Source organism: Diadema setosum, chromosome 9 (genome assembly GCF_964275005.1).
Source record: "Diadema setosum chromosome 9, eeDiaSeto1, whole genome shotgun sequence".
NCBI lineage: Eukaryota > Metazoa > Echinodermata > Echinoidea > Diadematoida > Diadematidae > Diadema > Diadema setosum.
The window spans coordinates 1933140-1956559 of NC_092693.1; the positions used below are offsets into that span (position 1 = coordinate 1933140).

At 38.8% G+C, this 23420-nt stretch overlaps 1 protein-coding gene across 1 annotated transcript in view; it reads left to right on the forward strand.

Annotated features, from left to right (window-relative positions):
* The first annotated feature begins 17756 nt into the window (after positions 1–17756).
* LOC140232923 (uncharacterized) overlaps positions 17757–23420 on the forward strand; it is a 107265-nt gene continuing 101601 nt past the window's right edge. The window contains exon 1 of the mRNA XM_072313034.1: positions 17757–18863. Within this exon, the coding sequence (XP_072169135.1) occupies positions 18593–18863 (271 nt within the window). The 5' untranslated portion in view covers positions 17757–18592. The remainder of the gene's footprint in view (positions 18864–23420) is intronic.

A 23420-nucleotide genomic window follows, 5' to 3' on the forward strand; every position in this document is an offset into this window, starting at 1 on the left:
CGTGCCATGCAAGCACGGGGGTTTATCATACATTGTAGGTGTTTGGTGCAGTGTACCATGCATGTACATACACATTGTGTGTGTCAATTGTGAATGAGACATGTTCTTCTGTTAATTGGGTACACCGCTTAATCGGGTAAGAAACGTTTTGCTCGAGCCTACCCGATTATGCGGAGAGTAATGTATTAATGAAGGTCTTCACCTGTGTGTGTGTGTGTGTGTGTGTGTCAACGGCGTAAATCCGTACTGAGGAGTGGGGGGGGGGGGGGATGGTCACCATCACCACGATTACAAGCCCATAACCGGACCGGCGCAGCCTTTGGAGGGGGGGGGGGGGGGAAGCTTGGTGCCCCCCCCCCCCCCACACACACACACACACGCACACACTTTACAGGGATCGGACGTCCCACTCTTTTGCATGAAATATAAAGTGGGAGGAAAGTGGCAGCAAAAATATGAAGACTTTTTATTCTTGTTGCTTTTTTTTTGCTTGTCAGATGACTTTTGGCGGAAAATCAGACCTTAAGAGTATGAAAACATTTTTTTTTTTTGAAATACCAGTGAGAGGGAGCGGAACGACCGAACGGGGGGAGGGTGGGGGGGGGGGGTATCCCTCTCCCACACGTGGAAGATTTTGCATTTTTAGACCTGAAATTCAGCGATCTGGTGCACACTTTTGGTGAAAAAAACAATAAGAAAATTAAATATTCACAATATATTATTGAATGACTAAATCGAGGTATTTCAGCTCTTGCTCCACCTGTGCGACAACACTGTGAAGGCCTACTAAATAATACGGCCTATCACCGGCGTAGACAGGATTTGATCTTAGGAGGAGCGGTTATGTGAGGGAGCGAAGCAAGCGAGGGGGGGAGGGTATGGTAGGGGAATTTCCCCCTCCCACGGTGAAATCTTTTTGCATTGAAAATTTTGACATTTTACAGTCTCAAAACTGTCGTTTGTAACTATATTCTTCGATTTGGAAATTAAGGGGGTGGGGGCGCACCGGGCGAAAACTGCTGGCAATTACTGGCAGCACCATCAGGAGAATGGCATAGCAATTAAATGCGAGCGAGCTTGAAAATTTTAATATTTTACAGTCCCCAAACTGCCGTTTGTAGCTATATTTTTCGCTTTGGAAATTAAGGGGGGGGGGGCGCACCGGGCGAAAACTGATGGCAATTACTGGCAGCAACATCAGGAGAATGGAATAATGATTAAATGCGAGCGAGCGAAGCGAGCGAGCTTAAAAATGTTGACATTTTACAGTCCCAAAACTGCCGATTGAAGCTATATTTTTCGCTTTGGAAACTAAGGGGGCGCACCGGGCGAAAACTGCTGGCAATTACTGGCAGCAACATCAGGAGAATGGAATAATTATTAAATGCGAGCGAGCGAAAGAGAGCGAGCTAGATAATTTTGACATTATTACAGTCCCCAAACTGCCGTTTGTAGCTATATTTTTCGCTTTGGAAATTAAGGGGGGCGCACTGCTGGCAATTACTGGCAGCAACATCAGGAGAATGGAATAATGATTAAATGCGAGCGAGCGAAAGAGAGCGAGCTAGAAAATTTTGACATTTTACAGTCCCAAAACTGCCGTTTGTAGCTATATTTTTCGCTTTGGAAATTACGGGGGGCGCACCGGGCGAAAACTGCTGGCAATTACTGGCAGCAACATCAGGAGAATGGAATAATGATTAAATGCGAGCGAGCGAAAGAGAGCGAGCTAGAAAATTTTGACATTTTACAGTCCCAAAACTGCCGTTTGTAGCTATATTTTTCGCTTTGGAAATTACGGGGGGTGCACCGGGCGAAAACTGCTGGCAATTACTGGCAGCAACATCAGGAGAATGGAATAATGATTAAATGCGAGCGAGCGAAAGAGAGCGAGCCAGAAAATTTTGACATTTTACAGTCCCAAAACTGCCGTTTGTAGCTATATTTTTCGCTTTGGAAATTACGGGGGGCGCACCGGGCGAAAACTGCTGGCAATTACTGGCAGCAACATCAGGAAAATGGAGTAATGATTAAATGTGAGGGAGCGAAGAGAGCAGGCTTGAAAATTTTGACATTTTACAGTCCCAAAACTGCCATTTGTAGCTATAGTTTTCGCTTTGGAAATTAAGGGGGCGCATCGGGCGAAAACTGCTGGCAATTACTGGCAGCAACATCAGGAGAATGGAATAATGATTAAATGCGAGCGAGCGAAGCGAGCGAGTTTGAAAATTTTGACATTTTACAGTCCCAAAACTGCCGTTTGTAGCCATATTTTTCGCTTTGGAAATTAAGGGGGGCGCACCGGGCGAAAACTGCTGGCAATTACTGGCAGCAACATCAGAAGAATGGAATGATTAAATGCGAGCGAGCGAAGAGAGCGAGCTTGAAAATTTTGACATCACTTTTACGATCCCAAAACTGCCGTTTGTAGCTATATTTTTCGCTATGAAAATGAAGGGGGCGCATCGGGCGAAAACTGCTGGCAATTATACTGGCAGCAACCTCAGGAAAATGGAATAATGATTAAATGCGAGCGAGCGAAGCGAGCGAGCTAGAAAGTTTTGACATTTTACAGTCCCCAAACTGCCGTTTGTAGATAAATTTTTCGCTTTGGAAATTAAGGGGGGGGGGCGCACTGGGCGCAACTGCTGTTAGTCACTATCAGCAACATCAGGAGAATGGCATAGCGGTTAAATGCGAGCGAGCGGAGCGAGCGAGCTTGAAAATTTTGACATTTTACACTCCAAAAACTGCCGTTGGTAGCTATATTTTTCGCTTTTGTTCGTCCCACTTTATCGGGGAACCATCCCCCCCCCCCTCATCGACGCCTCTGCATATGAGGGTGCTTTTGTTAAGTGAAAGATCTGCTGCACATTCTTTGATAAATTAGGGAAATGTACGTCAATGTCAAAATTGTACAAAGTTTATCGAAAGGGATCCTGTATAGCGGAGATTTTGCATGTTTATGATTGCAATACAACGATTTGGTGCAGAGTTCTGGCGATTTTTCGACAATTTTCCATTAAGAATGTTCGAGAGTTGTCCTCATCTCGGGAATTGCTTGGGGATAAATTATTTGTCTGCCTAAAACAAATGCCCCTTTGCCCCCCCCCCCCCATAGATTCGACGCCCCTGATCTTCCCTGGGTATGCCCATAGATGATAATGTATCCGGACTGAGTCATTAGTCACTGTCGTTTCTCAGGAATGATTCAGGAAATGGAGGAGGTTCAATTATGGCGATATAGTTTTTGTTATTGTTTGTTTGTTTGTTTTCGTACATATTTTGCAGATGGTCCCCAGTTACTCGCGTCATAGCATGTTTAGGCCTACATGTAGGCCTATATTATATTGACGTTGTCAACGTCTGAGCCATACCTTACAGTGTATGTCAATGTTACTTTCTTCGCGAGCGAGCGAAGCGAGCGAGCGCTTAAGAAAATTATGTATACATTTTCCTACAAGATAGAATACTGTTCAGCTCTTTTACATGTTTGAAGGCCGGCCGTACAAACGTCATGCAATATGCCAAAATTGATACAATCACATTTCTGCTTCCTCCATTTTTTCCCCTCAAAATTCAGGGGGGGATGATTGTACAGGCCATCCCCCCCTCCTCCATTTCAGGGGGGGATATATCCCCCCCATCCCCCCGGGATTTACGCCCATGGTGTGTGTGTGTGTGTGTATGTATGTGTGTGTGTGTGTGTGTGCAAGTTTGTTAGTCTTAGTGAGTAGATGCATGTGTGTGTATGCTAAATTTGACATTTGAACCTTAACCCATTGCGGTCGAGTCCCGAATATACTCGGACAGGTGTCTATGGGGGAAAAAAAATCAGTCCGTCCTCAATGGGTTAATTTTCCCTGTTTGTTACAGGGAAAATTTCCAGAATACACACAATAAAACATCAAGTAAGTCTGCATGGCATAAGTCAACAAATTGTGAAAGTGGAGGGGAATAAAAAAGTCAGCTGTACAATCAACAGAGCTTCACTGGTCCATGCATGTCGACTTTTATGCAAGGTTTAGTGAATGCAAGAAATTATTGAAAATACCAGTGAAAAATCAGAGGCATATAACATATATTATGCAATTTGTTCAAAAGTTTTGAATTTTTAAAGTGGTGGTAAGTTCCATGTGCCAGTCTTTTTAGGTGGGACCTCTACAATAATATGTGATTCCCAACAGATCAATAACTTTAATTTCATAAGGATTTCACAAATTTTTTATGCATTTGTGACATCAAAAGACCAATTGACCTGGCGAACTAAGAAGGCATGGAGAATGATATCAGCCTTGATTAGTAACAAGTAAAGAGAATTTGTACTACCCATGGTAATCATACAAAATACAATGTTGTGATTACATTTTTGTTCAGTACATATATGTATTCCTTTTATTTTGCAGTTTTGTGACATCCCACGTTCATGAGCTTCCATCAGTAGAGGGCAGCATATGAATTTCACAAACTCTCTCAGCATTTGAAGAAAAGAAAAAGTTGTCTGTTGCCTGTTTGCATACAGCTAAAGCAATGATCACTAGGTGTGCAGGTATGAATCCAGCAGTGTTTGTTTGTTTGTTGCTATTTTGAGATAATCTTTAAGGGGACTGATCATGAGAATTATTTTGTGTAGGCCAGTTGTATCAATATCTGGATGGAATTTGTCTTCAAAAAGAAAAAAAAAATCAAAATGTGATTTGGCTTTTTCTTGGATCATCACCAGTCTGCATTATTGTTCTTGCTACTGTCAATGATGATAATAATAATAATGATGATAATAATAATAATAATAATAATAATGATAATAATAATAATGATAATAATAATAATAATAATAATAATAATAATAATAATAATGATAATAATAATGATAATAATAATAATAATAATAATAATGATAATAATAATGATAATAATAATAATGATAATAATAATAATAATATAATGATAATAATGACAATAACAATAATAGTAATGATGATAATAATAATAACAATAATAATAATAATAATAATGATAATAATAACATTAATAATAATAATAATAATAATAATAATAATAATAATAATGATAATAATAATGATAATAATGATAATAACATTAATAACTAGAGAAGAACTCTGAGAGCGCAGACCTCCGCCAAGCATGCAGCCCATTTCCACCCACACTGATCTTGTTCTTCCCCAGAGATCAGTGATTTCCACCCATACGTACTGCATTGTGTGCTGAAAGCCGCCCGATTTCCCAATATAGAAGCCTTTGTTACGTCATAAACCCTCAGCTGCACTGTGCGCCTCGCCCTAGCAGAAACTTCAAATATGCGCAGCCTGAACTCCCAAGTTCATTGACCCTACCTGCCAAAATATCAAAAATCCTTCATGAATTCCCCCAAAATTCTCAGATTACTACCAAAAGTTAATGGTTTGTTACTTGTGTCATTCTAAACCTTTCCTGCAAGTTTCATCTCAATCCGTTAACTACTTTTTGAGTTATTTTGCACATTGACAAACGAACTAAAAAACTAACTAACAAACAAACCAACGGTAACGAAAACATAACCTCCCCCTTGGCGGAGATAATAACAATAATACATGTTAATAGTGGATTATTATATTATACAAATACAGTATGAATGCATAAACAGCTGTGGGACACATTGACATCTTGTATATAATTATGATTAAGACTAAAATCTCAATTTACAAGAAGAGGAATGCTATAGACTTTAAAATTCTTTCTTATTTTGTTCCAATTCATAAATTTTGACTGTTGTATAAAACAGTCAAAAAACAAAATCAGCTCGTCCTCAACTGGTTATACTAAAACTGTGTTCCAATCTAAAAACCAGTCATAGATTTACACATTTATAGACGTGTTTATTCCAAAATCAAAATAAACAATGGCAAATTACTAAAGACAGGTATGAAATATGAGATATAAGTCTGTTCAAGGCAGCCATTCGATGGGATTACCTTTACTTAATTCTCTCTGTTTACACTAAGCTAAAAGGCTGCTTGACCCGTTCAATAGGCTTCAGAAATGGACTTTTGCTCACAAAAGGAATAGAGATTGTTTCACAAGTTTCCATTTTCTTTACAATAGTTTCAAACTTCTTAATTGGCATCACTTTGCCAAGAGTTTTTTTGCTTTTCACTCTCACTTTCAAAGTCTCAAATAGTTTGAGACTATAAGCCATCTGAAAAAAAAAAAGAAAACTAACACTGAAGTGCAAATGTTAATATAACTTCATGAAGAGGCAGTTTTGTGAAAAAAAGCCATCAATTTTAACCTATAGTAATCACTCAAATGTTAATGTTAACACTTTTGATAGCTTACTGTTCACCCCTAGACAAATGAACAGAACCGAAAATGAAATTATTTGGCTTACTTTAGTGCTGCCTCACAAAACATAAAGGCCTATTCATTGACTTTATAATAATATTGTATACTTGTGTGTTTACATCCATCCGTTCATGAAAATACAGTCTTAAATATTTCATTTCAATTAATTTTGATTGTGAGAATGTTTCAGTTCCTGTTTCTGTTCTGTTGGTATACTCGGATCAAATTAACTGTACCCCACCAACATTGTAAGTAGTATAGTTGTGTATGTGCAGGGCAGGAGAGGCGTTTCACATTTTGAAGTCTCTCTTTGAAGACTTGCATGCACTGGAGGTAGACATAACTGTTTCCTCATCGAGTGATATTTTGTATTTAAATTTGCACACTTTTCATGGTACCACTTGTTTACCTTTCACTCATAGCTTCAATGCATATTCTGTTTCAATGATTAATTGTTTGATTATACTTACATTTTTTTTTCATTAAGAATGATTTCTAAAGCAGTTTTGCGAAGCTAAAAGAGTAAAAAGGACAATCAAGCAGTCCTAGAAATGAGTTCCACTATCATCATGAGCGTCAAAACATGCACAATACCACCCACTGGTATAGCGCCATCTACGAGGAAAGTATATTGTAGTCTATCAACACAGACTCACAAGGGGTAGACAGCACATTGATTTAAGTAAATTTCATATGAATTAGAATAAAAGCAGAAGATGAATTGGATGTGTAGCTTTAATTGTCTGAAGTGAAGTTAATTTGCAACAGTACATCTTTGAATTTGCAAGCCTGTCATCTGACTGAAACGAGAAACCATTTAAATTCTGTGTCAGGTGTCCTACTAGTATTTGGGCGTAAGTGTGTATCGTGTTCAAGTATTGTGTGTGTGTGAGTCTTTGCCTGAGATCCGCAGCGATAATAACTATCCATGCCCCATCATCTACACTGGTACTGCAGACCACACTGTACGATAGCGCCAGCACGCTCACTACGCGTTTGACCTGTATCAAATCCCAATACCAAAACGCGGATCCCTCCAGCAAGGTGAATGTGTTGGTATGGTGGGGAGAAAATATTGAGGATCGCGGGTGGTTAATGAACTCGCTGTGCGGTGCTCTGTCAGTGATCAGGCGGACTTCGAACTTCTTAGAAGGAAATGTAAGTCTTGTGTCTGAGGAGGATATGATATTTTAATCATTTATGCCGGTGTTACGAGATAGATCTCTGAATTGGGTCTCAGCTGAGTAAAACGCGAGGCCAAAGGATTCAAGATACTCAGCTGGGGCTTCAAATCGGCAAGTTAGAATAACTGTGCTGCACGGGGATTGGCAGATTGTTTACCCGAGCAGCCCCAGAGAGCCTGGCGTCGTTGCAACCACCGCCTCCGTATCGAAGTGGTGGTAGGCCTGAAGGTGGTGGTATGGATGATTATGGTATCAGTAGATTAGCACGATAGATATTGTGGCGTTTCACACTTTCGTACCGTGTCGGTGCGGTGGTGCTCATTCCTAGACGCGTCGAATAGAGTTTCTGTATGCATTTCTTCTGTTTATTTTTTTTTTCCTCTCATATATTCGCTTTGTACAATTATTAAGTCACTGCAACCTCTGAGCAGGATTCATTATCCTTCTGCATCACTTTCATTGTCTTACTAAGCCTTGATTTTAGCATGTGATCCTTATTTATATTATCATAAATATTCTAATTTCTATCTATCGTTAGATCTAGAACCAAGTTCTAATTCTACTCTAGACAGTTTGCAATATCATGCAGATTCAAGAAGGGGCCTAGTCCTAGATCTTTAAACTCACACATCACAAGCTCAATTATTGTTTAACAGCTCCGGCACCAAGGTTCGACCTCCCGCCCTGTGCCAAGGTTTGACCGTGCGCACAAGCACAAAGTTTGTACGTGTTTGTACATGTAACATGCGGACAAATTTGGGATGGTATTTTTGTTGAATAATGGCCGCTTGCGTTAGACGGAATCCCTTGTCACTTATAGATAATTCTTATAAATAGAACATTTAACAAGTAGCATGTACCTAGCTACCAGAAAAAATTATGTATTTACACATGTATGTCTGTACTCTAAAATGTAACCACCAAAATCACTGCATGAAATGTAGCCCTACAATTCTAAATTTTATGCACCTCGGTTCTGTCCCATGCAATTATTGTGATGGGAAGTGTGTGATTTAAAAAAAGCACAACACATTGACAATCGTTTGCACCCTGTATGATAAGTGTAGTGTTTATGTGATATCACCTCATCATATTGATACAACTTATACAAAAAGAAGGGTGCATAACCCGCTGAAGTGGTCTGCTTCCTCTCTCAATCAAAGCTTTTTTGCCCAGAAAGGTCCTGCATCTCAAACGTCCAGATCCAAGACCCACGTGGAATAACCACTGCCCTTTGAAGTTTGAATGTTTGGTTAGTGGTTGGTGATAGACCTAAAAAAAAAAAAAAAAAAAAAAAAAATTGTCTTGAAAAGAAAGACATATGTGTAGGTCTATGTGATACTAGTGTATTTACGAGGCAGTGCATACCTTTAAAAAAATGAGATAAAGCAGGATGAAATTACAATAGAAAGTGTGTCATAAAGACCAAGATTTAGCAGGATCTTTGTAGTGTAATATTGAAAAACAGGGATGGATTCCCATGTGAACCCCCTTTATTCCTGATGTATGTCCTAATGTTAGTGATGTTTAAGCCCAGCCCATTCTCTTTTCTTTCTTTTTTTAAATTTTAAGGGGGGATATGGAACTCTTGCCTCAGACTTTGTTTTGTTTTTGTTATTGTTTTTAAATGGCAAACAACTGCTTTCCTGCATGCATGGTAACCGCATGCATACTAATTTGTACACTAGTAGCCTTTAAGTTTTTCACTGCTATTTAACTCGGTTTAGTGGAGGTACATTTGTACTTGTGACTATTTGTGTGTCAGAAGCTCACAGTTGCTATTTTTTTTTTCTTCTGATCTATGTTAGCAGTAATACAGCAGTAATGCAGCAGTATACATGGGAATACATACATAGATCATGTGTTCTGTTGACCATGGGGAAATTTGCAATCTGCAAGCAAGACATTGTAGTGAACCCAATCCTTATCAGATTGATATGTTACCGTGTCAATATAAAGTTTGGAAGTCAAAAGTTGGCCATAAAGTCATAAAGTTGTAATTCATCTTATCATTTAAGTCGTTAGATGTAATAGTCTGTGTTTGTTTTTGGTTCATGGCTCACACTGTTATTAGGACCATCCCCTGTACTCCTTTTGACATCAAGCGCATGATTTTGCGGTCATACTTATGTACCGTATATGAAGAATGAAAGGATGAAAGTAAGTTATACATGGTTGTAATTAAAAAAAAAAAAATATCTGTTCTATAGCTTCCTCTTTGCAGATATCAGGTTGAGCAAGATACTTGACAAGGACAGAATTTCTGTCATTTGTACTTGAAGCATTTGTACCTAGTTAAGCCAAATATTTGTTTATTCAGAGCCTAGCCTCATTACTATCATCATGTCTGAATTTTACATATTGCTTATGTCTGCAAGAGGGAAAAAAGTATATAATGTTATGTGCACTTTGATTATGTCTGGATATTCTCAAACAAGTGGTAGAAGCAGTCATGGAGTTGCTACCATGGTAATTAATCTGAAGGGAATATTCTAAGGCAGTATGTGAGATGGTTACCCCAGACACTAGCTCTGACTGCAAATCCTCTGAAGAGCTTTAAAGGGTGGCATCACACAAAGCCAAGATTAATTGCTGGCTAAAGGATCAGGTCTGGCATTGTTGGAGAGACTAATGTGGTATTAAAAGAGCCTTGGTCTTGATGAGAGATGGACCTTGATTGAAGATGACCAGGGAACTCAATTCCAGTGCCTGGGGGAGAACAAAGGAAGAAGTAAGGGGATTCATTCACTCCTTTTGTCCTTGGTGGCCAAGAGCTTGGGTGTATTGCAGTATTGTAGAGGGGAGGGAGCAAGCTTATTACACGTACAGGGATAATGATATTGGTCACGCTGTGAAACAATGTTGGTCATTAGTCAAGGGCATACACTGTAGTATGATGGAGGGATGAGATTCCCCTACATGTAGCATGTTTAAATGCACAAGTTCATGTAGAAAGACATGCATTTTGTTACGTGTACACATACAACGATTGTAATTGAATATGTGTATTCCTTTTAACCCATTGAAAACGAGTCCCGAGAATACTCGGGAAGGTGTCTATGGGAAATGCGTGTTATAGCAAAATTAGTTTGTCCTAAACAGGTTTAGGGTGATGACCATCAAAGTGAATTTACCTTGGTAATGGGTGGGAGGGTTCTTGAGGCATTGTTATTTTCTTCTTTTTTATTTTCATTTATTTATTTATTTATTTATTTATTTATTTATTTATTTATTTATTTATTTATTTATTTATTTATTTATTACCCTTTTTTCATGGGGGGGGGGGGATGGGATGTCCATTAATTATATTTCAAACATTTTGACTGAGACCAGAATTCCAGACGAACATTGTTTTGATAGCAAGGGACGATGATGATGATGATGATGAAACTGTAATGATAACAACAGGATTTAAAGAAAGAAAGAAAACTAATCTTTTTGTTTTATCATTCCTTGAGATTTTTCCCATTACCCAGTGGACCCAAGGGGCTTGTTTAAAACTACAACTTAGAGTTGGGTGTTGGGTTTCCTGCAATTCTGTATTTTTTTGTCATGGTTCATTGACTCTACAAGATGAGGAATTGTTTAACCATCTCAAATAGTATATATTACTATTATTATTATTGTTTAATTGTTATTGTTATTATCATCATCATCATCATCATCATTTTTTTTTTATTATTTACCAGCTGAATTAACAGTGAAGGGTTGCCTGACAAATTGTACAGGATTTTAAGTTTAACATTAACCACAAATGGTTTCATGCTGTATTTGTCACAGCATGGCTATTTTCAAAGTGCTGGTCAATGTGTTATTACCTGATCAATTGGATCTATCAAATGCCTACCGTGTCCAGTACTCGTACCACTTCTAGTGAGCATTTTAGCCATGATGTGGTCAGTTTCTGTAGCACCCGTGCCTAATCCAACCATAATCAGTGGTGGATCCAGAGGGGGCACACCGGGCGTGCGTCCCCTCTTTATTTTTGGTTAAAACAAAAGAAATAAAAAGAAAAAATGAGATGAAACCCAAAAGTAGCACCAAAAATATTGTTTGTGCCCCACCCCCCCCCCCTTTTGGAATTCCAGGATCCGCCCCTGATAATAACATTCAACTTGGTTTCAGACACCTAGACAGTGCATTCATACACACTCAAAACAAGGGAGCATTGTGGGTTAATATGCCTCCCATCTTTACGAAAGTGCAATTTGTGCATTGCTAGGTTTCTGACCATGAACTAATAATGGACTAGAAGGTGCATTGCCCAGTCCACTTGACTATTCAGTGGAGAGTCAATCCAAAAGATACAATGGAAAACACTTACCAACATCTTTGCAATAAATATAAAATTCAAGCATTGTTTAACTACACAGACTGAAAATTGTGTATACACAAAATTAGACTAGAAGGATAGTTAGAAAAGATTGACATATGATTTAGTAGAATGAATCCTTATGTGTTGCAAAGTAAATCAGTAGATGTACACATAGTGTGGCATTACAAATCTGCTTCCTTCAATGCCAATCTGTACTCGTGTATTATGTACATTGTAAGTGAAACTGCACATAGTCATTATTCAATAGCAGTCTAACTCAACAGAATGAGTACCAGTATCATGCAGTTATTGTCGAAAGTAGCCGGCAGGCGTTGTTGAAAGTAAAACTTGAAACAAGGGCAATGCTGCCAACATTCACCAGTCTATCATGGCTAAACTAAAGTTTAAAGAAATGTGGAGAGCCTGATTTTTTTCCCCTACCCCAGGCTATTGTGTGCAGGGTTATGGTGAATCACTTCCTCATGCTCTTTCTACTTTATAATGCATCTGCAAGTAAAGCTGTAACTTGGAAACCACACCAAGTTGGCATGTCTCAGGCTTTGTAAGGACATTGTGGCACAACAAAACTTATTGCACAGTACTTACAGAGCAGGATTCATTTTTTAAAAAATTTATTTATTTATTTTTTTAAAATGTGATACCGGTGTGTCGAAAAGGAGAAAAATTGTCAGATCTCTCTGCTGTACTCAATAGAATATAAAGAAAGTGTGTGACAAATGGCTCCTCATCTAGTTTTTGTGGAGCAGTTTTTCTTTTCACAACAACAAACTATATTTTGTGTAGCGGTTTTCTTCCGTAGAAGTGTACAGGATACCATTTGAAATGTTATTCATTAGCTGAAATTGCAAATTGAATTCAGGTTGGAAAATTATTTCATGTAATGGATGATCAGCATCAAAAAATCACAGTAGTGTAGCCATGTCATCAATTACTGAGCATGAGAGTACTAGTACAGAGTGTGTAGGATCAGGGAGGTGAGACAAAAAGGAGTGGGCACTCTGCCCTGAGGGTTTTCCCTATCACTCAACGCAGGATTACAAGGGATCAGTGCCCCAAAGAACAAGTAAACGACCTCTTACGTAACGAGGTCAGTCTGATCGTTATCACTGCTGTTTGATGTTCGATCCTCGGGGCCGCGGTGATTTGGCCCTCTATCGTTAGGAGTATGGACAGGCCAGTTGACTTGTGTGTGTTCACAAGGACGTGTATGAGGGTTTTACATTCTTTATGCAGGCTCACACGGCATATACTCTTGGGACCTGCTAGTCTAAGAATTCAGCTCTCGATAGGTACAAAAATTTTGAAAATCGGCCAAGAAGAAGTTGAGTTTTGACAAAGTAACTGTTTAACAATAGCCATTGTTTTGTTCTTGTCTTAATCAAATTACGACGCAATGTCAAGTGTAAATCCTGACTAGTGCTGACGAAATTCACCTGTAGATCAGCAGATGTTGGGGTTTTTCTTTAGTCTGATGTATCACTTCATTGTTCGCTCGTGTTGGTTCTCTTGTCATATTTTTTGGGAAACTTGCGTACATCCGCCAAGACATGTTTTTTCTGGTCCCACTAACATATTATTGTGAGCAATTTTAGTTCTCCAGGGGATGAAAACACTATTTGAATGTTTTTTTGTTGTATGCTGGGGATATATTGAGGCAGGAGGGCTCGAATCTACAACAGAGTGGTCATGATGGAGACTACTATAGGACCTAATCTTGGTGAAATAACTTGCCTCCTTGCCTGTCTATGGTGAAAACATGTGAGAGTTCAGTGAGAGCTGAACTATCTCACATGTCCTGTATCACTGTATGCCTGATAAGATACTCACCATGGCGCTTTTTTTTTTGTCTGTCAGTCTGTTTTTGTTTTATTCTTATTTGAAAGCTGAATGGGTATTTTTATGATGGTTGTTGCTGTTGTGGTTGGTATTTTCTGTGCTAGCTTGATATTAAAATTATTATTATCATCAGACATTATTAGGGCCTGTGTTCCACTACTCAGCTGTTCATGTTTCCTTCATATTCTTACAATCAGTATATTATTATTGGTGCTGCTAATCATTATTATTAAATGTTTTGAAGTCTGTGTCAATTTGTTTCCATTTCATGTAAAAGTTATTTCACCATAATTGCATGCAAAGTACATTTGTTCCCAAGAAATCTTATAGTACATGGACATGTAAATGCACATAAATTATAATACCTTGAATACTAGCTGCAAAATTCAAAATGTGACCATGCAACCAGTTCACTGCAAATCACAATGCACCAGTGTTGTTTGCAGGCACAGCACTGCACCAGTAGGTATACCTATACACCACCCACCAGTATACCACGTGGAGTAATGCAAGTTCTGGCCAGGGAGGGGTGAGACCCACCAGCCTGTGACAAGGATTGCGCATGTGCACTGTGCGGCCAAGCGGCAGTAATCTAGTTAGTGGAGTGGTCTCTTGGGGAGTGCGGCTCCGAGGATGGTTCAAAAGACACTAATCCAGTGCCCACTCCTTTTCCTCTCACCTCCCTGGTAGGATTGTGGTATTAGTGGGTAACTTGCATTGTATGTGTCAGAGATAGAATTGAAGCATTGCACCTTGAAAGAGTTTTGATACCACAAAAACCTGTGCTCTGACTGATTTTCCTTGTGAAATGAAGTACAGACAGTATTGGTCTGTCAGTGTGTATGACCTGCTTCTGTAGCTTTATTACCATTTTTTTTTCTTAAATGGGTATACTGTAATTGCATGTGTCTGCTCTGAAATTTTGTGTAATTACGCCCACTTGCTTCCATGGAAGCATGCCTTTGGTAAATACTCCCACAAGGCTTTCATCTAATAAAGAGATTCTGGTCATAAGTTCAGAAAGGAAGGAGAATTGTGTATTGTGAGGCTGTTTATTATTGTGCTTTTTTATTATATATCTCAGATTGAAAACAGCCTGAATATGATTGGAAAGATAAAAAAGCTAATAAAAATTTGAACTCATCGAAGTTTGAGATAAACTAAATGTTTCTTTGAAGAGAAATAAACATTTTCAGCATTGATCCCACATTCCTCCACAGCTAATGGTTAGATTGAAATTGATACTGCTGGAATATGAATTCAAATAACAGCAGTATACCAAAAGCATTTATAGTTCACACGTAAACAAGGATTAAGTGTTAAGATTAAGTTAGCAAAGTGTAAGTTGTTTGAGCAGAATTATAATTTCATACATGGATAGATATTCAAATCAAGCAATCTAGAAGCACAAGGCTATGTAATGATAGCTTTAATGTTGGATTTATTTTCTGTTTGAAGAATGGAAATGAAATCAATTGAATACAAAGTTACCGTGAGAATGTGTGTAGGAAATATTGCCTCTTGTGTATAATATCAACTACAAAGATGGATGGGCAATGCATGGTTTATTGAGGCAGAATATAAATATATCTCCAGTTAAATTGATGAAGGAGTTGATAGATTTCTCAGAAAACATGCAATTCTAATGTGCTGCTTTTCAAAATAGGTTACATACTATGAATTTTATGGACTGAGTTCCAGAGCAAAATTGATGCTTCTTTCTTTATCTGTTTATACATTGTCATCACAGTTTTATTTTAGGTTTCATCACATAGACACAAAAGCATGATAACCAGGAGAAAAAGACATATTCAAAGCTGAGGCTGAGATTTGATTGAGTGTAATTTGGACAGTTCTTTTATGAATGACTTCAGAAAGTATTGGGAGTGTCGGGCTTCAGTGATGTGAAATTCTTCAGGCCAAATTCATGAGCCAGAAAGGATAGGGCAATTGACTCTGAGTCTAAAAATGCTCCATTTAGGGATAGATTTGTGTAAGTCCCCATTTCCAGAGAGTGGATTTGGCAGTGTCATCAGTAATATCCTCCTCTATTTCATCTCCAGATCTCTGCGTGAAGGGGTTCCCCCCTCCTGCAATTAGCCAATTACCTCTGGTACACACACATACACAAAGCAACTGTGGGACTCTACTCATAATTCATTGCTTTCTGATTGGTTGGTTGCCATTTTAATCTGTTATAAAAACAACTTTGTTTGAATGAAGTGAGAAGTATCTTCTCAAATTTTCACTTTTAAGTTTAGTAGGAGGTAGTAATTGATCATTTCCAGTCATTCGTGTGTACCTAATGCTTGATGTTGATTTTATTTATTTTTGTTAGGGTGGGGAGGGATGGGTTTGTGAGGCTGTGGAATTGGAAATCCACTAATGAGGATATGTTACATATTCTTGGAAAGCTGAGTACATGTTTTTGAGCAGACTTTATACGACATTTGATTTCCCATTCTGCAGATTAGAGTAGATTCTTTAATCATTCATCTGATTGTCGGTGCTGATATGAGTCACCTATATTCTCAGGGAAAGAAAAAAAAAGGGGGGGGGGCTTCTGGAATGGGACAATATCTTTGGAATGTGTAGAACCTAGTGAAAATTAAGAATGCCAATTCTGAACTCAATATTCAACAACTGTGTCAAATTTTTGTTTTGATTGGTCACACAATGTCCCCCCTCCCCCCCCCCCAAATGTTTGTTGTCACAATTAGAAAACATTATGGCTTTGCCATTGCCAAGATCTAAATTATTCTTTCACAATAGCTTTGGGCATTGTTCTCCTCCCAAATTGAATTAATTGGCAAAATTTATGTTATTGTGATGTGTTGAATATTTGTTTTTCAATGAAATAAAAGTTTCTCTCTACGTATGAGTGCTAAAGATGTGATTTTATGCTGATTGGCATGTTGTATTTCTAAGTTTGAGTCCTGTGATAAGGTTGGTCCAATGCATGTGGCTTGCATTGTAGTTGAGACACTGCATGTTTTGTAGTGCTCAGTAAAGAGCCATAGCATTAGGTTTATGGGCCTATGATTGGCATCATACCTGGTACCTCGTAATTGCAAAATGTGCTACACTCACTTTCAACAAATTAGTAATACGTTCTACAATGACTTCTAACAAATCCTGGTTTCTATTTGTAGGGATCTGGAGTATTTTTGGTGTAGTTTATGTTAGTCACTGGTACTTCCTCTCTATGTGTCTCCCTCTTTCATTTCTCCTGCATGTTATCGCTGCATGCAAACAAATTTCCTCGCGTTAGACTTTTGAATCTGCTCATCCTGTTTTTCTCTGCCCCGTGTGTGTCGTCGTTAGGTGACAGGCTAAATCGCGCTCGCTGACTCACTCCCATTGTGCAGCCCAACTTGCGCCCGGGTGCCATTGTTTATTCCCGTGTAAAAAGACCTAAATGATTTGTAAGCACAAATTCATTAGGGTTGTGTCATGAGCACAAGTCACAAGAACAGGATAGGTTTATGTTGTCGGAATATCATAATCTTCCTTTGCCTGCTGTGTCTGTATACTTCAGTATTTGCCAACGGAGCTTTTCCTTCTTTTTTTTTTTGTGGTCAAGTGAGAGCTGATTTCTATTGTGAGATGTCCTATTTAAATAGCCAGCATCTAATGAAGCAACAAATTTTTATACAAGTCATTGTTTTACAGTCATCTTGATTTGCTATTTTGTAATTAGTATTTATTATATGCGCATACTTGTAATGTATGTGCACACTATACTGTAGGTGAAAATTATCATATATTATTATAATGGAAACTCTGTTCTCACTTTGAAAAAAAAAAAAAAAATCTGAAAATGAAAAGAATGTGCCAATACAGGTCCATGGCGAATTGTTGTCAGAAACGCTGCAAGGAGAATTTACCCAGGAGAGTAGAAAGGAAAGGGTTCACACCATTCATATTCAGCTGAACAAAGTCCAAGGCAATTGAATGAATAGGCCCAGCGATGTATATTATCATCAGTATGCCGTTATGGTTGTATCAGCCACCTCAAGTTTGTGTATTCTAATGCTCTGTTTCCTGTACAGGTCCCAGTTGTGAGTGTGACTTCATAGCGAACGGGACTCAGTCAAGCACGCACTTTCGATGACGCTCACCGTCGGTTAGAGAGCCAACAAACTCCTGCTCTTCTCACGCTTGTTGCTTCCACTCCCACACGGCTGAGGTGAATCTGTAGCCACAGTCTTTCCTTAGCACTTTTGGCTGCGTGTATGGGTAACGTCTTTGTGTGCTGAAACTTCCATCGAGATCTACTCTAAAGAATCTGTAGCAGGTTGTTACCTGACATTCCGCGCATCATTTTTTCTTCTTCCCACAGTTAAGATAGGCACCCCTGCGTGTGGGCTGTACCATGTTGAGGTCAAAGGACCATAACGTGAGTGGCACTTCCTGAGGATATTGCGGGAGGAAACTCGGTGGTGGAGTTTGAGAAGTACTGGGGAGGTTGCCACTGTGCGGCCCAGCCTGTTGTGAAGTTTGCAAGTGATTAGACAACTCATGCCTCTAAAAGGGCTCTATACATTACACTGACATCCTGGTGTGGAAAGAAATACGTCTCTCCATGACTTGCGCTTGCTCGCAGCAGCAGCAGCTCGGATCTGTCTTTGGAGTGGAACACAGGGTGTACGTATTTGCTGCCGTTTAGAAGCCAGGGTGACATACGGGAAGGATTAAGCGTCTGCCTGTGATTGTTGTAATGCACGAAATCCTATCGCGTCTCTGCAGTACAGGTGAGGCTTGCCACAACACCACCAGCCAGTGAGTGTCTTTCTTGGCAATCCTCCTTGTCGGACTTACTCATTCCCCCCTGCTGTGCTGGACCGTGGAGTCAAGCCAGCACACCTACTGACACACGAGAAGCCCCCTGCCAATGGTCCATATTCCTTTCACCATGGCCTCGCACGACGAGCTGGTCATGGAAATGGCCACCCTGGAAAAGATGAGTGTCCAGGAGAGGCTCAAGCACGCACGCAAGCGGCGGGCCCAGCAGCTCAAGCGGTACCACCAATCTGACAAGGAGTTCACCAAGCGGCAGCGCAAGAACACCAACCAGATGAAAGAGATGCAGAACCGACGAGGCGTCACATTCGCCAAGAATGTTGAACTCCTGGAGGCAGCGGCAAGAGGTGACATTGATGAAGGTGAGCTGTAGCAGCAAAGTTTAACTACACATTTAAAGATTGGAAAGAAAAATAATAGTGTAAGGGGAGAGCAGGGGGCTGATATAGATTCTAATTAGTCAGAACTTATCATTCTATTCTCAATAAAGTTGACATTTAATGAGAATTTATTAAATGGAATGGTATACAACGGATTGAGAAAGTGATGGAAATTAGCCACAGGGAAATTCCTGGCTTTGAAGGTGATAGTCAAACACATTTCTCTGCAGGCAGATCAGTTACATGGCAGTTCATGGCACAGACTCAATAACCATGGAATATAGGTGGCGCAGATGTAAGAGACGAGCATTGTTTGTCAAATTGTCTATTTCCTGTATGACAAAGAACTGTTAAAGGGTGCATGTTTATATCATGTATTGCTAGCAGAATGCTGACGTCAGAGGGGAAGTGTCGTCTGGGAAAGCAGCAAGGACTTGCGGAAAATAGAATGCTGTCAACCGTTCAGAGCTGATAAATTGTCTATGGGGATAGCATAATTGCAAATTGGCCTTGTCCTGCTGTTGATAGGGTGATTAAGTAATTTTCCCCTTCACGTAGGAACCTAGGCAGTGTGCAGTGTGTCAAACATGCCTTTGAAGTAACAAAAACTTACATATATGTACAATATGCAATGTACATCTTGATATCATGTACATAGTTTTAGTCTGTGTTCAGCAATTTTGATGCATCTCATTATTATACTGCCCACTAAGAAAATTATCATTTTTCTATTTATTGTTGATAAAAAATATATAGATTCAAAGTCAGACTGTTGAGAATTCATGTCAATACAGAATGTCTTCAAAAACAGGTTAAAAAGCAGTCAGCTCTATGGTTAGTATCTGACCTAAAAGTCAGTAATGTCCTGTAAACTTGACTCTTCATTCATGTTGACAGTGGATTATTAGTACATCATTAAAGGACAAGTTCACCTTCATAAACATTAAGGATTGAGAGAATGCAGCAATATTAGTAGAACACATCAGTGAAAGTTTGAGGAAAATTGGACAATCGATGCAAAAGTTATGAATTTTTAAAATTTTTGTGTTGGAACCGCTGGATGAGGAGACTACTAAAGGCTCATGATCAGCATGTCATATGAGTACAACAGTATAAAGAAAATGTGAAGAAAACTCAACATATTTTCACTTTTTTTTCGCATAATAAAAGAGCACTTGACTTGCCTCTTTCTAAAGGCAATGGGAATAATATTACCCATAGCATTTGTCAGTAATGAGTCAAGGGAATGTGCACTTTTTTCAAAAGATGAAATTTTGTGAAATTCTCTTTATAGTTTCCTAATATTGATATTGTTGTACACATGTGACATCATAAACTGCAGTAGTCTTCTCATCCAGCGGTGACTGCACAAAAACTTCAAAAATTCATAACTTTTACATCGATTGTCCAATTTTCCTCAAACTTTCACTGATGTGTTCTACTAATATTGCTACATTCTCAAAACCCTTATGTTAATGAAGGTGATCTTGTCCTTTAAAGAAGATAGCATACCTTCATGACTCTTGAAAAACATACCAAGCATATGATATTCAGACCTATCTCACAAGACTATTATCCTCCCAAAAGTGCAGGAATGTCTCTTGAGGGGTATGAGTTAGTGGTAGGTAATCCCTTGGTAGCTCTGAAAAGATGCGATAAACAGAGTATTGAAAACTGAACAATCCTTGAAGTTAAATGTGAAAGAATAAAGTTTACCACTTCAGGGGAGATGTGTTTGAAGGGATTAGGTTTCTTTATACTTCATTGTCTGCTCATACAATGGGACACCCAGTATGACCCATTTATGATGACCAAACACATGTGTGTCTACAGTGTAGGTTGTTTAAATAGACAACAATTTTCTTGGTCCAGTGCATCTGGGCAATAAACAAGTTGTTATTTTCACCTAAGTGGGTTATAACATTGGTGCTGCTTCATTCGCGACTCTGAGTTTTATATAGATATTGACAATAGGTACAAATCTTGTCATGCATGGTGCTTTAAAACTCAAGTACTGTGGGAACTGCCCTGTGATGAGCTGTTTAATGGAAAGATAAACACTGAACTTGTGTGAATAGGAGTGTTGGCTGTAGTTTTACGGCTTTGCATCGTATGTTTCGATTGGGTAGATAATTCTTACTAATGCCCTGTGTAGTATGCATTATTTGTATACTGTCCTATCAGACCCAAGGTGTTAGTTGATCTAGATACTATTACTAATATTCTTATACCCCTGTTATTGAAAACTGAGCAAATTTGTACCAAAAGGCTGTTTGTATTGATGTCATGGAAAGCTAGTAGCTTCAGCCAAGGAACACCTGTACATGTAGGTTCTATTACTAGTATGTCATACACTTTTGTATACATACATGTATGATTAGGAATATAATTTTCCCGTCGTACGTTTAATTCAGGAAACCTAAGTGCTGTTTTCAGTGTTTCAAACACTGACTAATTTCAATACGTCATATCATGCATTTAGTCTCAAATTCATAGCTGATATCTGTCTAAAGCTAAAAAGTGCATGTATGATATTTTGCTGAAGGATGTCATCGACCTTGTATTTTTAACCCATTGAGGACGAGTCCTGAGTATACTCGGGCAAGTGTGTATGTGGGTAATGTGTGTTGTAGCAAAATCAGACCGTCCTCAACGGGTTAAAATCATCACCTGTTCTATGAAGAGAGGAATAATTGCCTTGTCATTGCCTCATGTCATTTCCTGTTGTTTCCAATCATACACATATAATGTAGACCACCCATAACCATTCAGATACCGCGATGGTACATTATCTACGTATGTTGTATTAATACACTTGGTGGAGACTTCCTGTTCAAAGTTTTCTCACACACGGTGCAGATCAGAATGGAAACTGTTATAGGCTGTGCTTGTGGGAAGAAAACAAAACATAATGTGAGATTTGGCAGTAACTGTCATAATACTGACAAGGAACTGCCAATGTATAGATTCAAAAGACATAATACCCATCAACAACATTGACAGAACTGTAGCTTTATAAAGAAACTGAATGTGGATACTGGAATATTCCCCAAGGACTGATTACAGGGTAGGAGTGTTTTGAAATTCTTTTCAATTCTGAATACCAAGGTACAGTACTTGTTAATGATATGTACACACTGTATACACTGTACTCCTTCCATCATCAGGCATGAGAACACATTGTGCTCATGTGCATACAGTTAAATTCACGCATTCATGACGAAATCAAGTCATGGACAATTGAATATTACAAATGTGTTGTGCAAACTTTGTGTCTGCACACATGACATGGACACTGCACATTAGCAATAACCTGTGGTCATATTTGGTCAATAGGTTTTTATTGTAAAGCAGTCATGCACATTATATACAGTTACATGATATGCAGGTGCACCATATTCACGTCATCTGTAGACGCCGTTCAGGTTATCAATATCAAGTATACAGCTGTGAGTCTGGGCTAGATAAAGAAAGTTGTGATTGTTGGCAAGCAAATGTGTGCTCAAGTTTGGAATTTCAGCAAAAACATTATCAAGAAAGTGTTCATCAATTTTACCAGTTGTAATCAACACAGTGAGCATACAACTGTACAATGAGATGTTCAGGGCTTCCACACTAACCATACGAAAGAACTACTCAGTAGTCAGTGAGCAGGTGTAAAGACACATCTCCAAATACTAATCAAGTCTCAATTTCAAGTCTGACAGCAGACTTAAACTATCTCATTTAAATATAATCTGCTTTGACAGACATATTATCATAAAGACCTGAACAGTGTGCTCTTACAATGCCAATGTATTGAGAATGGCATGTTTGGTGGACAGGCAACACAGTTTGAGGCCAATTGTACTGGGTAGTGGTCAGTGAGGAGAATATCTCTGTGTGTGAACACTCCATTTTTCATCTTGTTTAACACCTTCATTAAATTACAAGAGTTCATTGCAACTGATTCTTCTGTCAGTCTTAAAAGGCTGTCAGTAGAATGAGATATTGTGTAACTGATGTCCTCTATAGAGTGTGTACACATACAACCAGTGGATTAATGAGTACAGCCAAAGTTCAATAGAGTCATTTCTGGCCCAGGATAGCATCATTAAACCTCTGAACCCTGCCGAGGGGGAGCTGTTATCTTTTGAATTGCGTGTTAGCAGTGGGAAAATGTGCAGTAATTTATTGTAAAAAGCATACAATACAGGAGGTCAATATCCCTGGTGGAGCATTGCTGAACGTTTGCTGCAGGGTAGCCATTGTCTATTGATGTACTGATAAATTTGAAAAATTGTTATACCCTGTGAAAAAACAGAGTAGGTGTGAAAACAGTGCAAGCTGTCAAGTGTGTGTTCGTGATAATGATACAAATTTACTACTAGTATATTACTGATTATTATAGTAATGCACATGGAACAATGCAAACATCAGTTTATCAGGTTTGTACACTATGACTGACCTCCATCATTTTGGTCAATATTAATTTTATTGATGCAGAGTAATTCATTCAGTACTAACTGCTTTTCACAAACAAAACTCTGCAAATCCTTT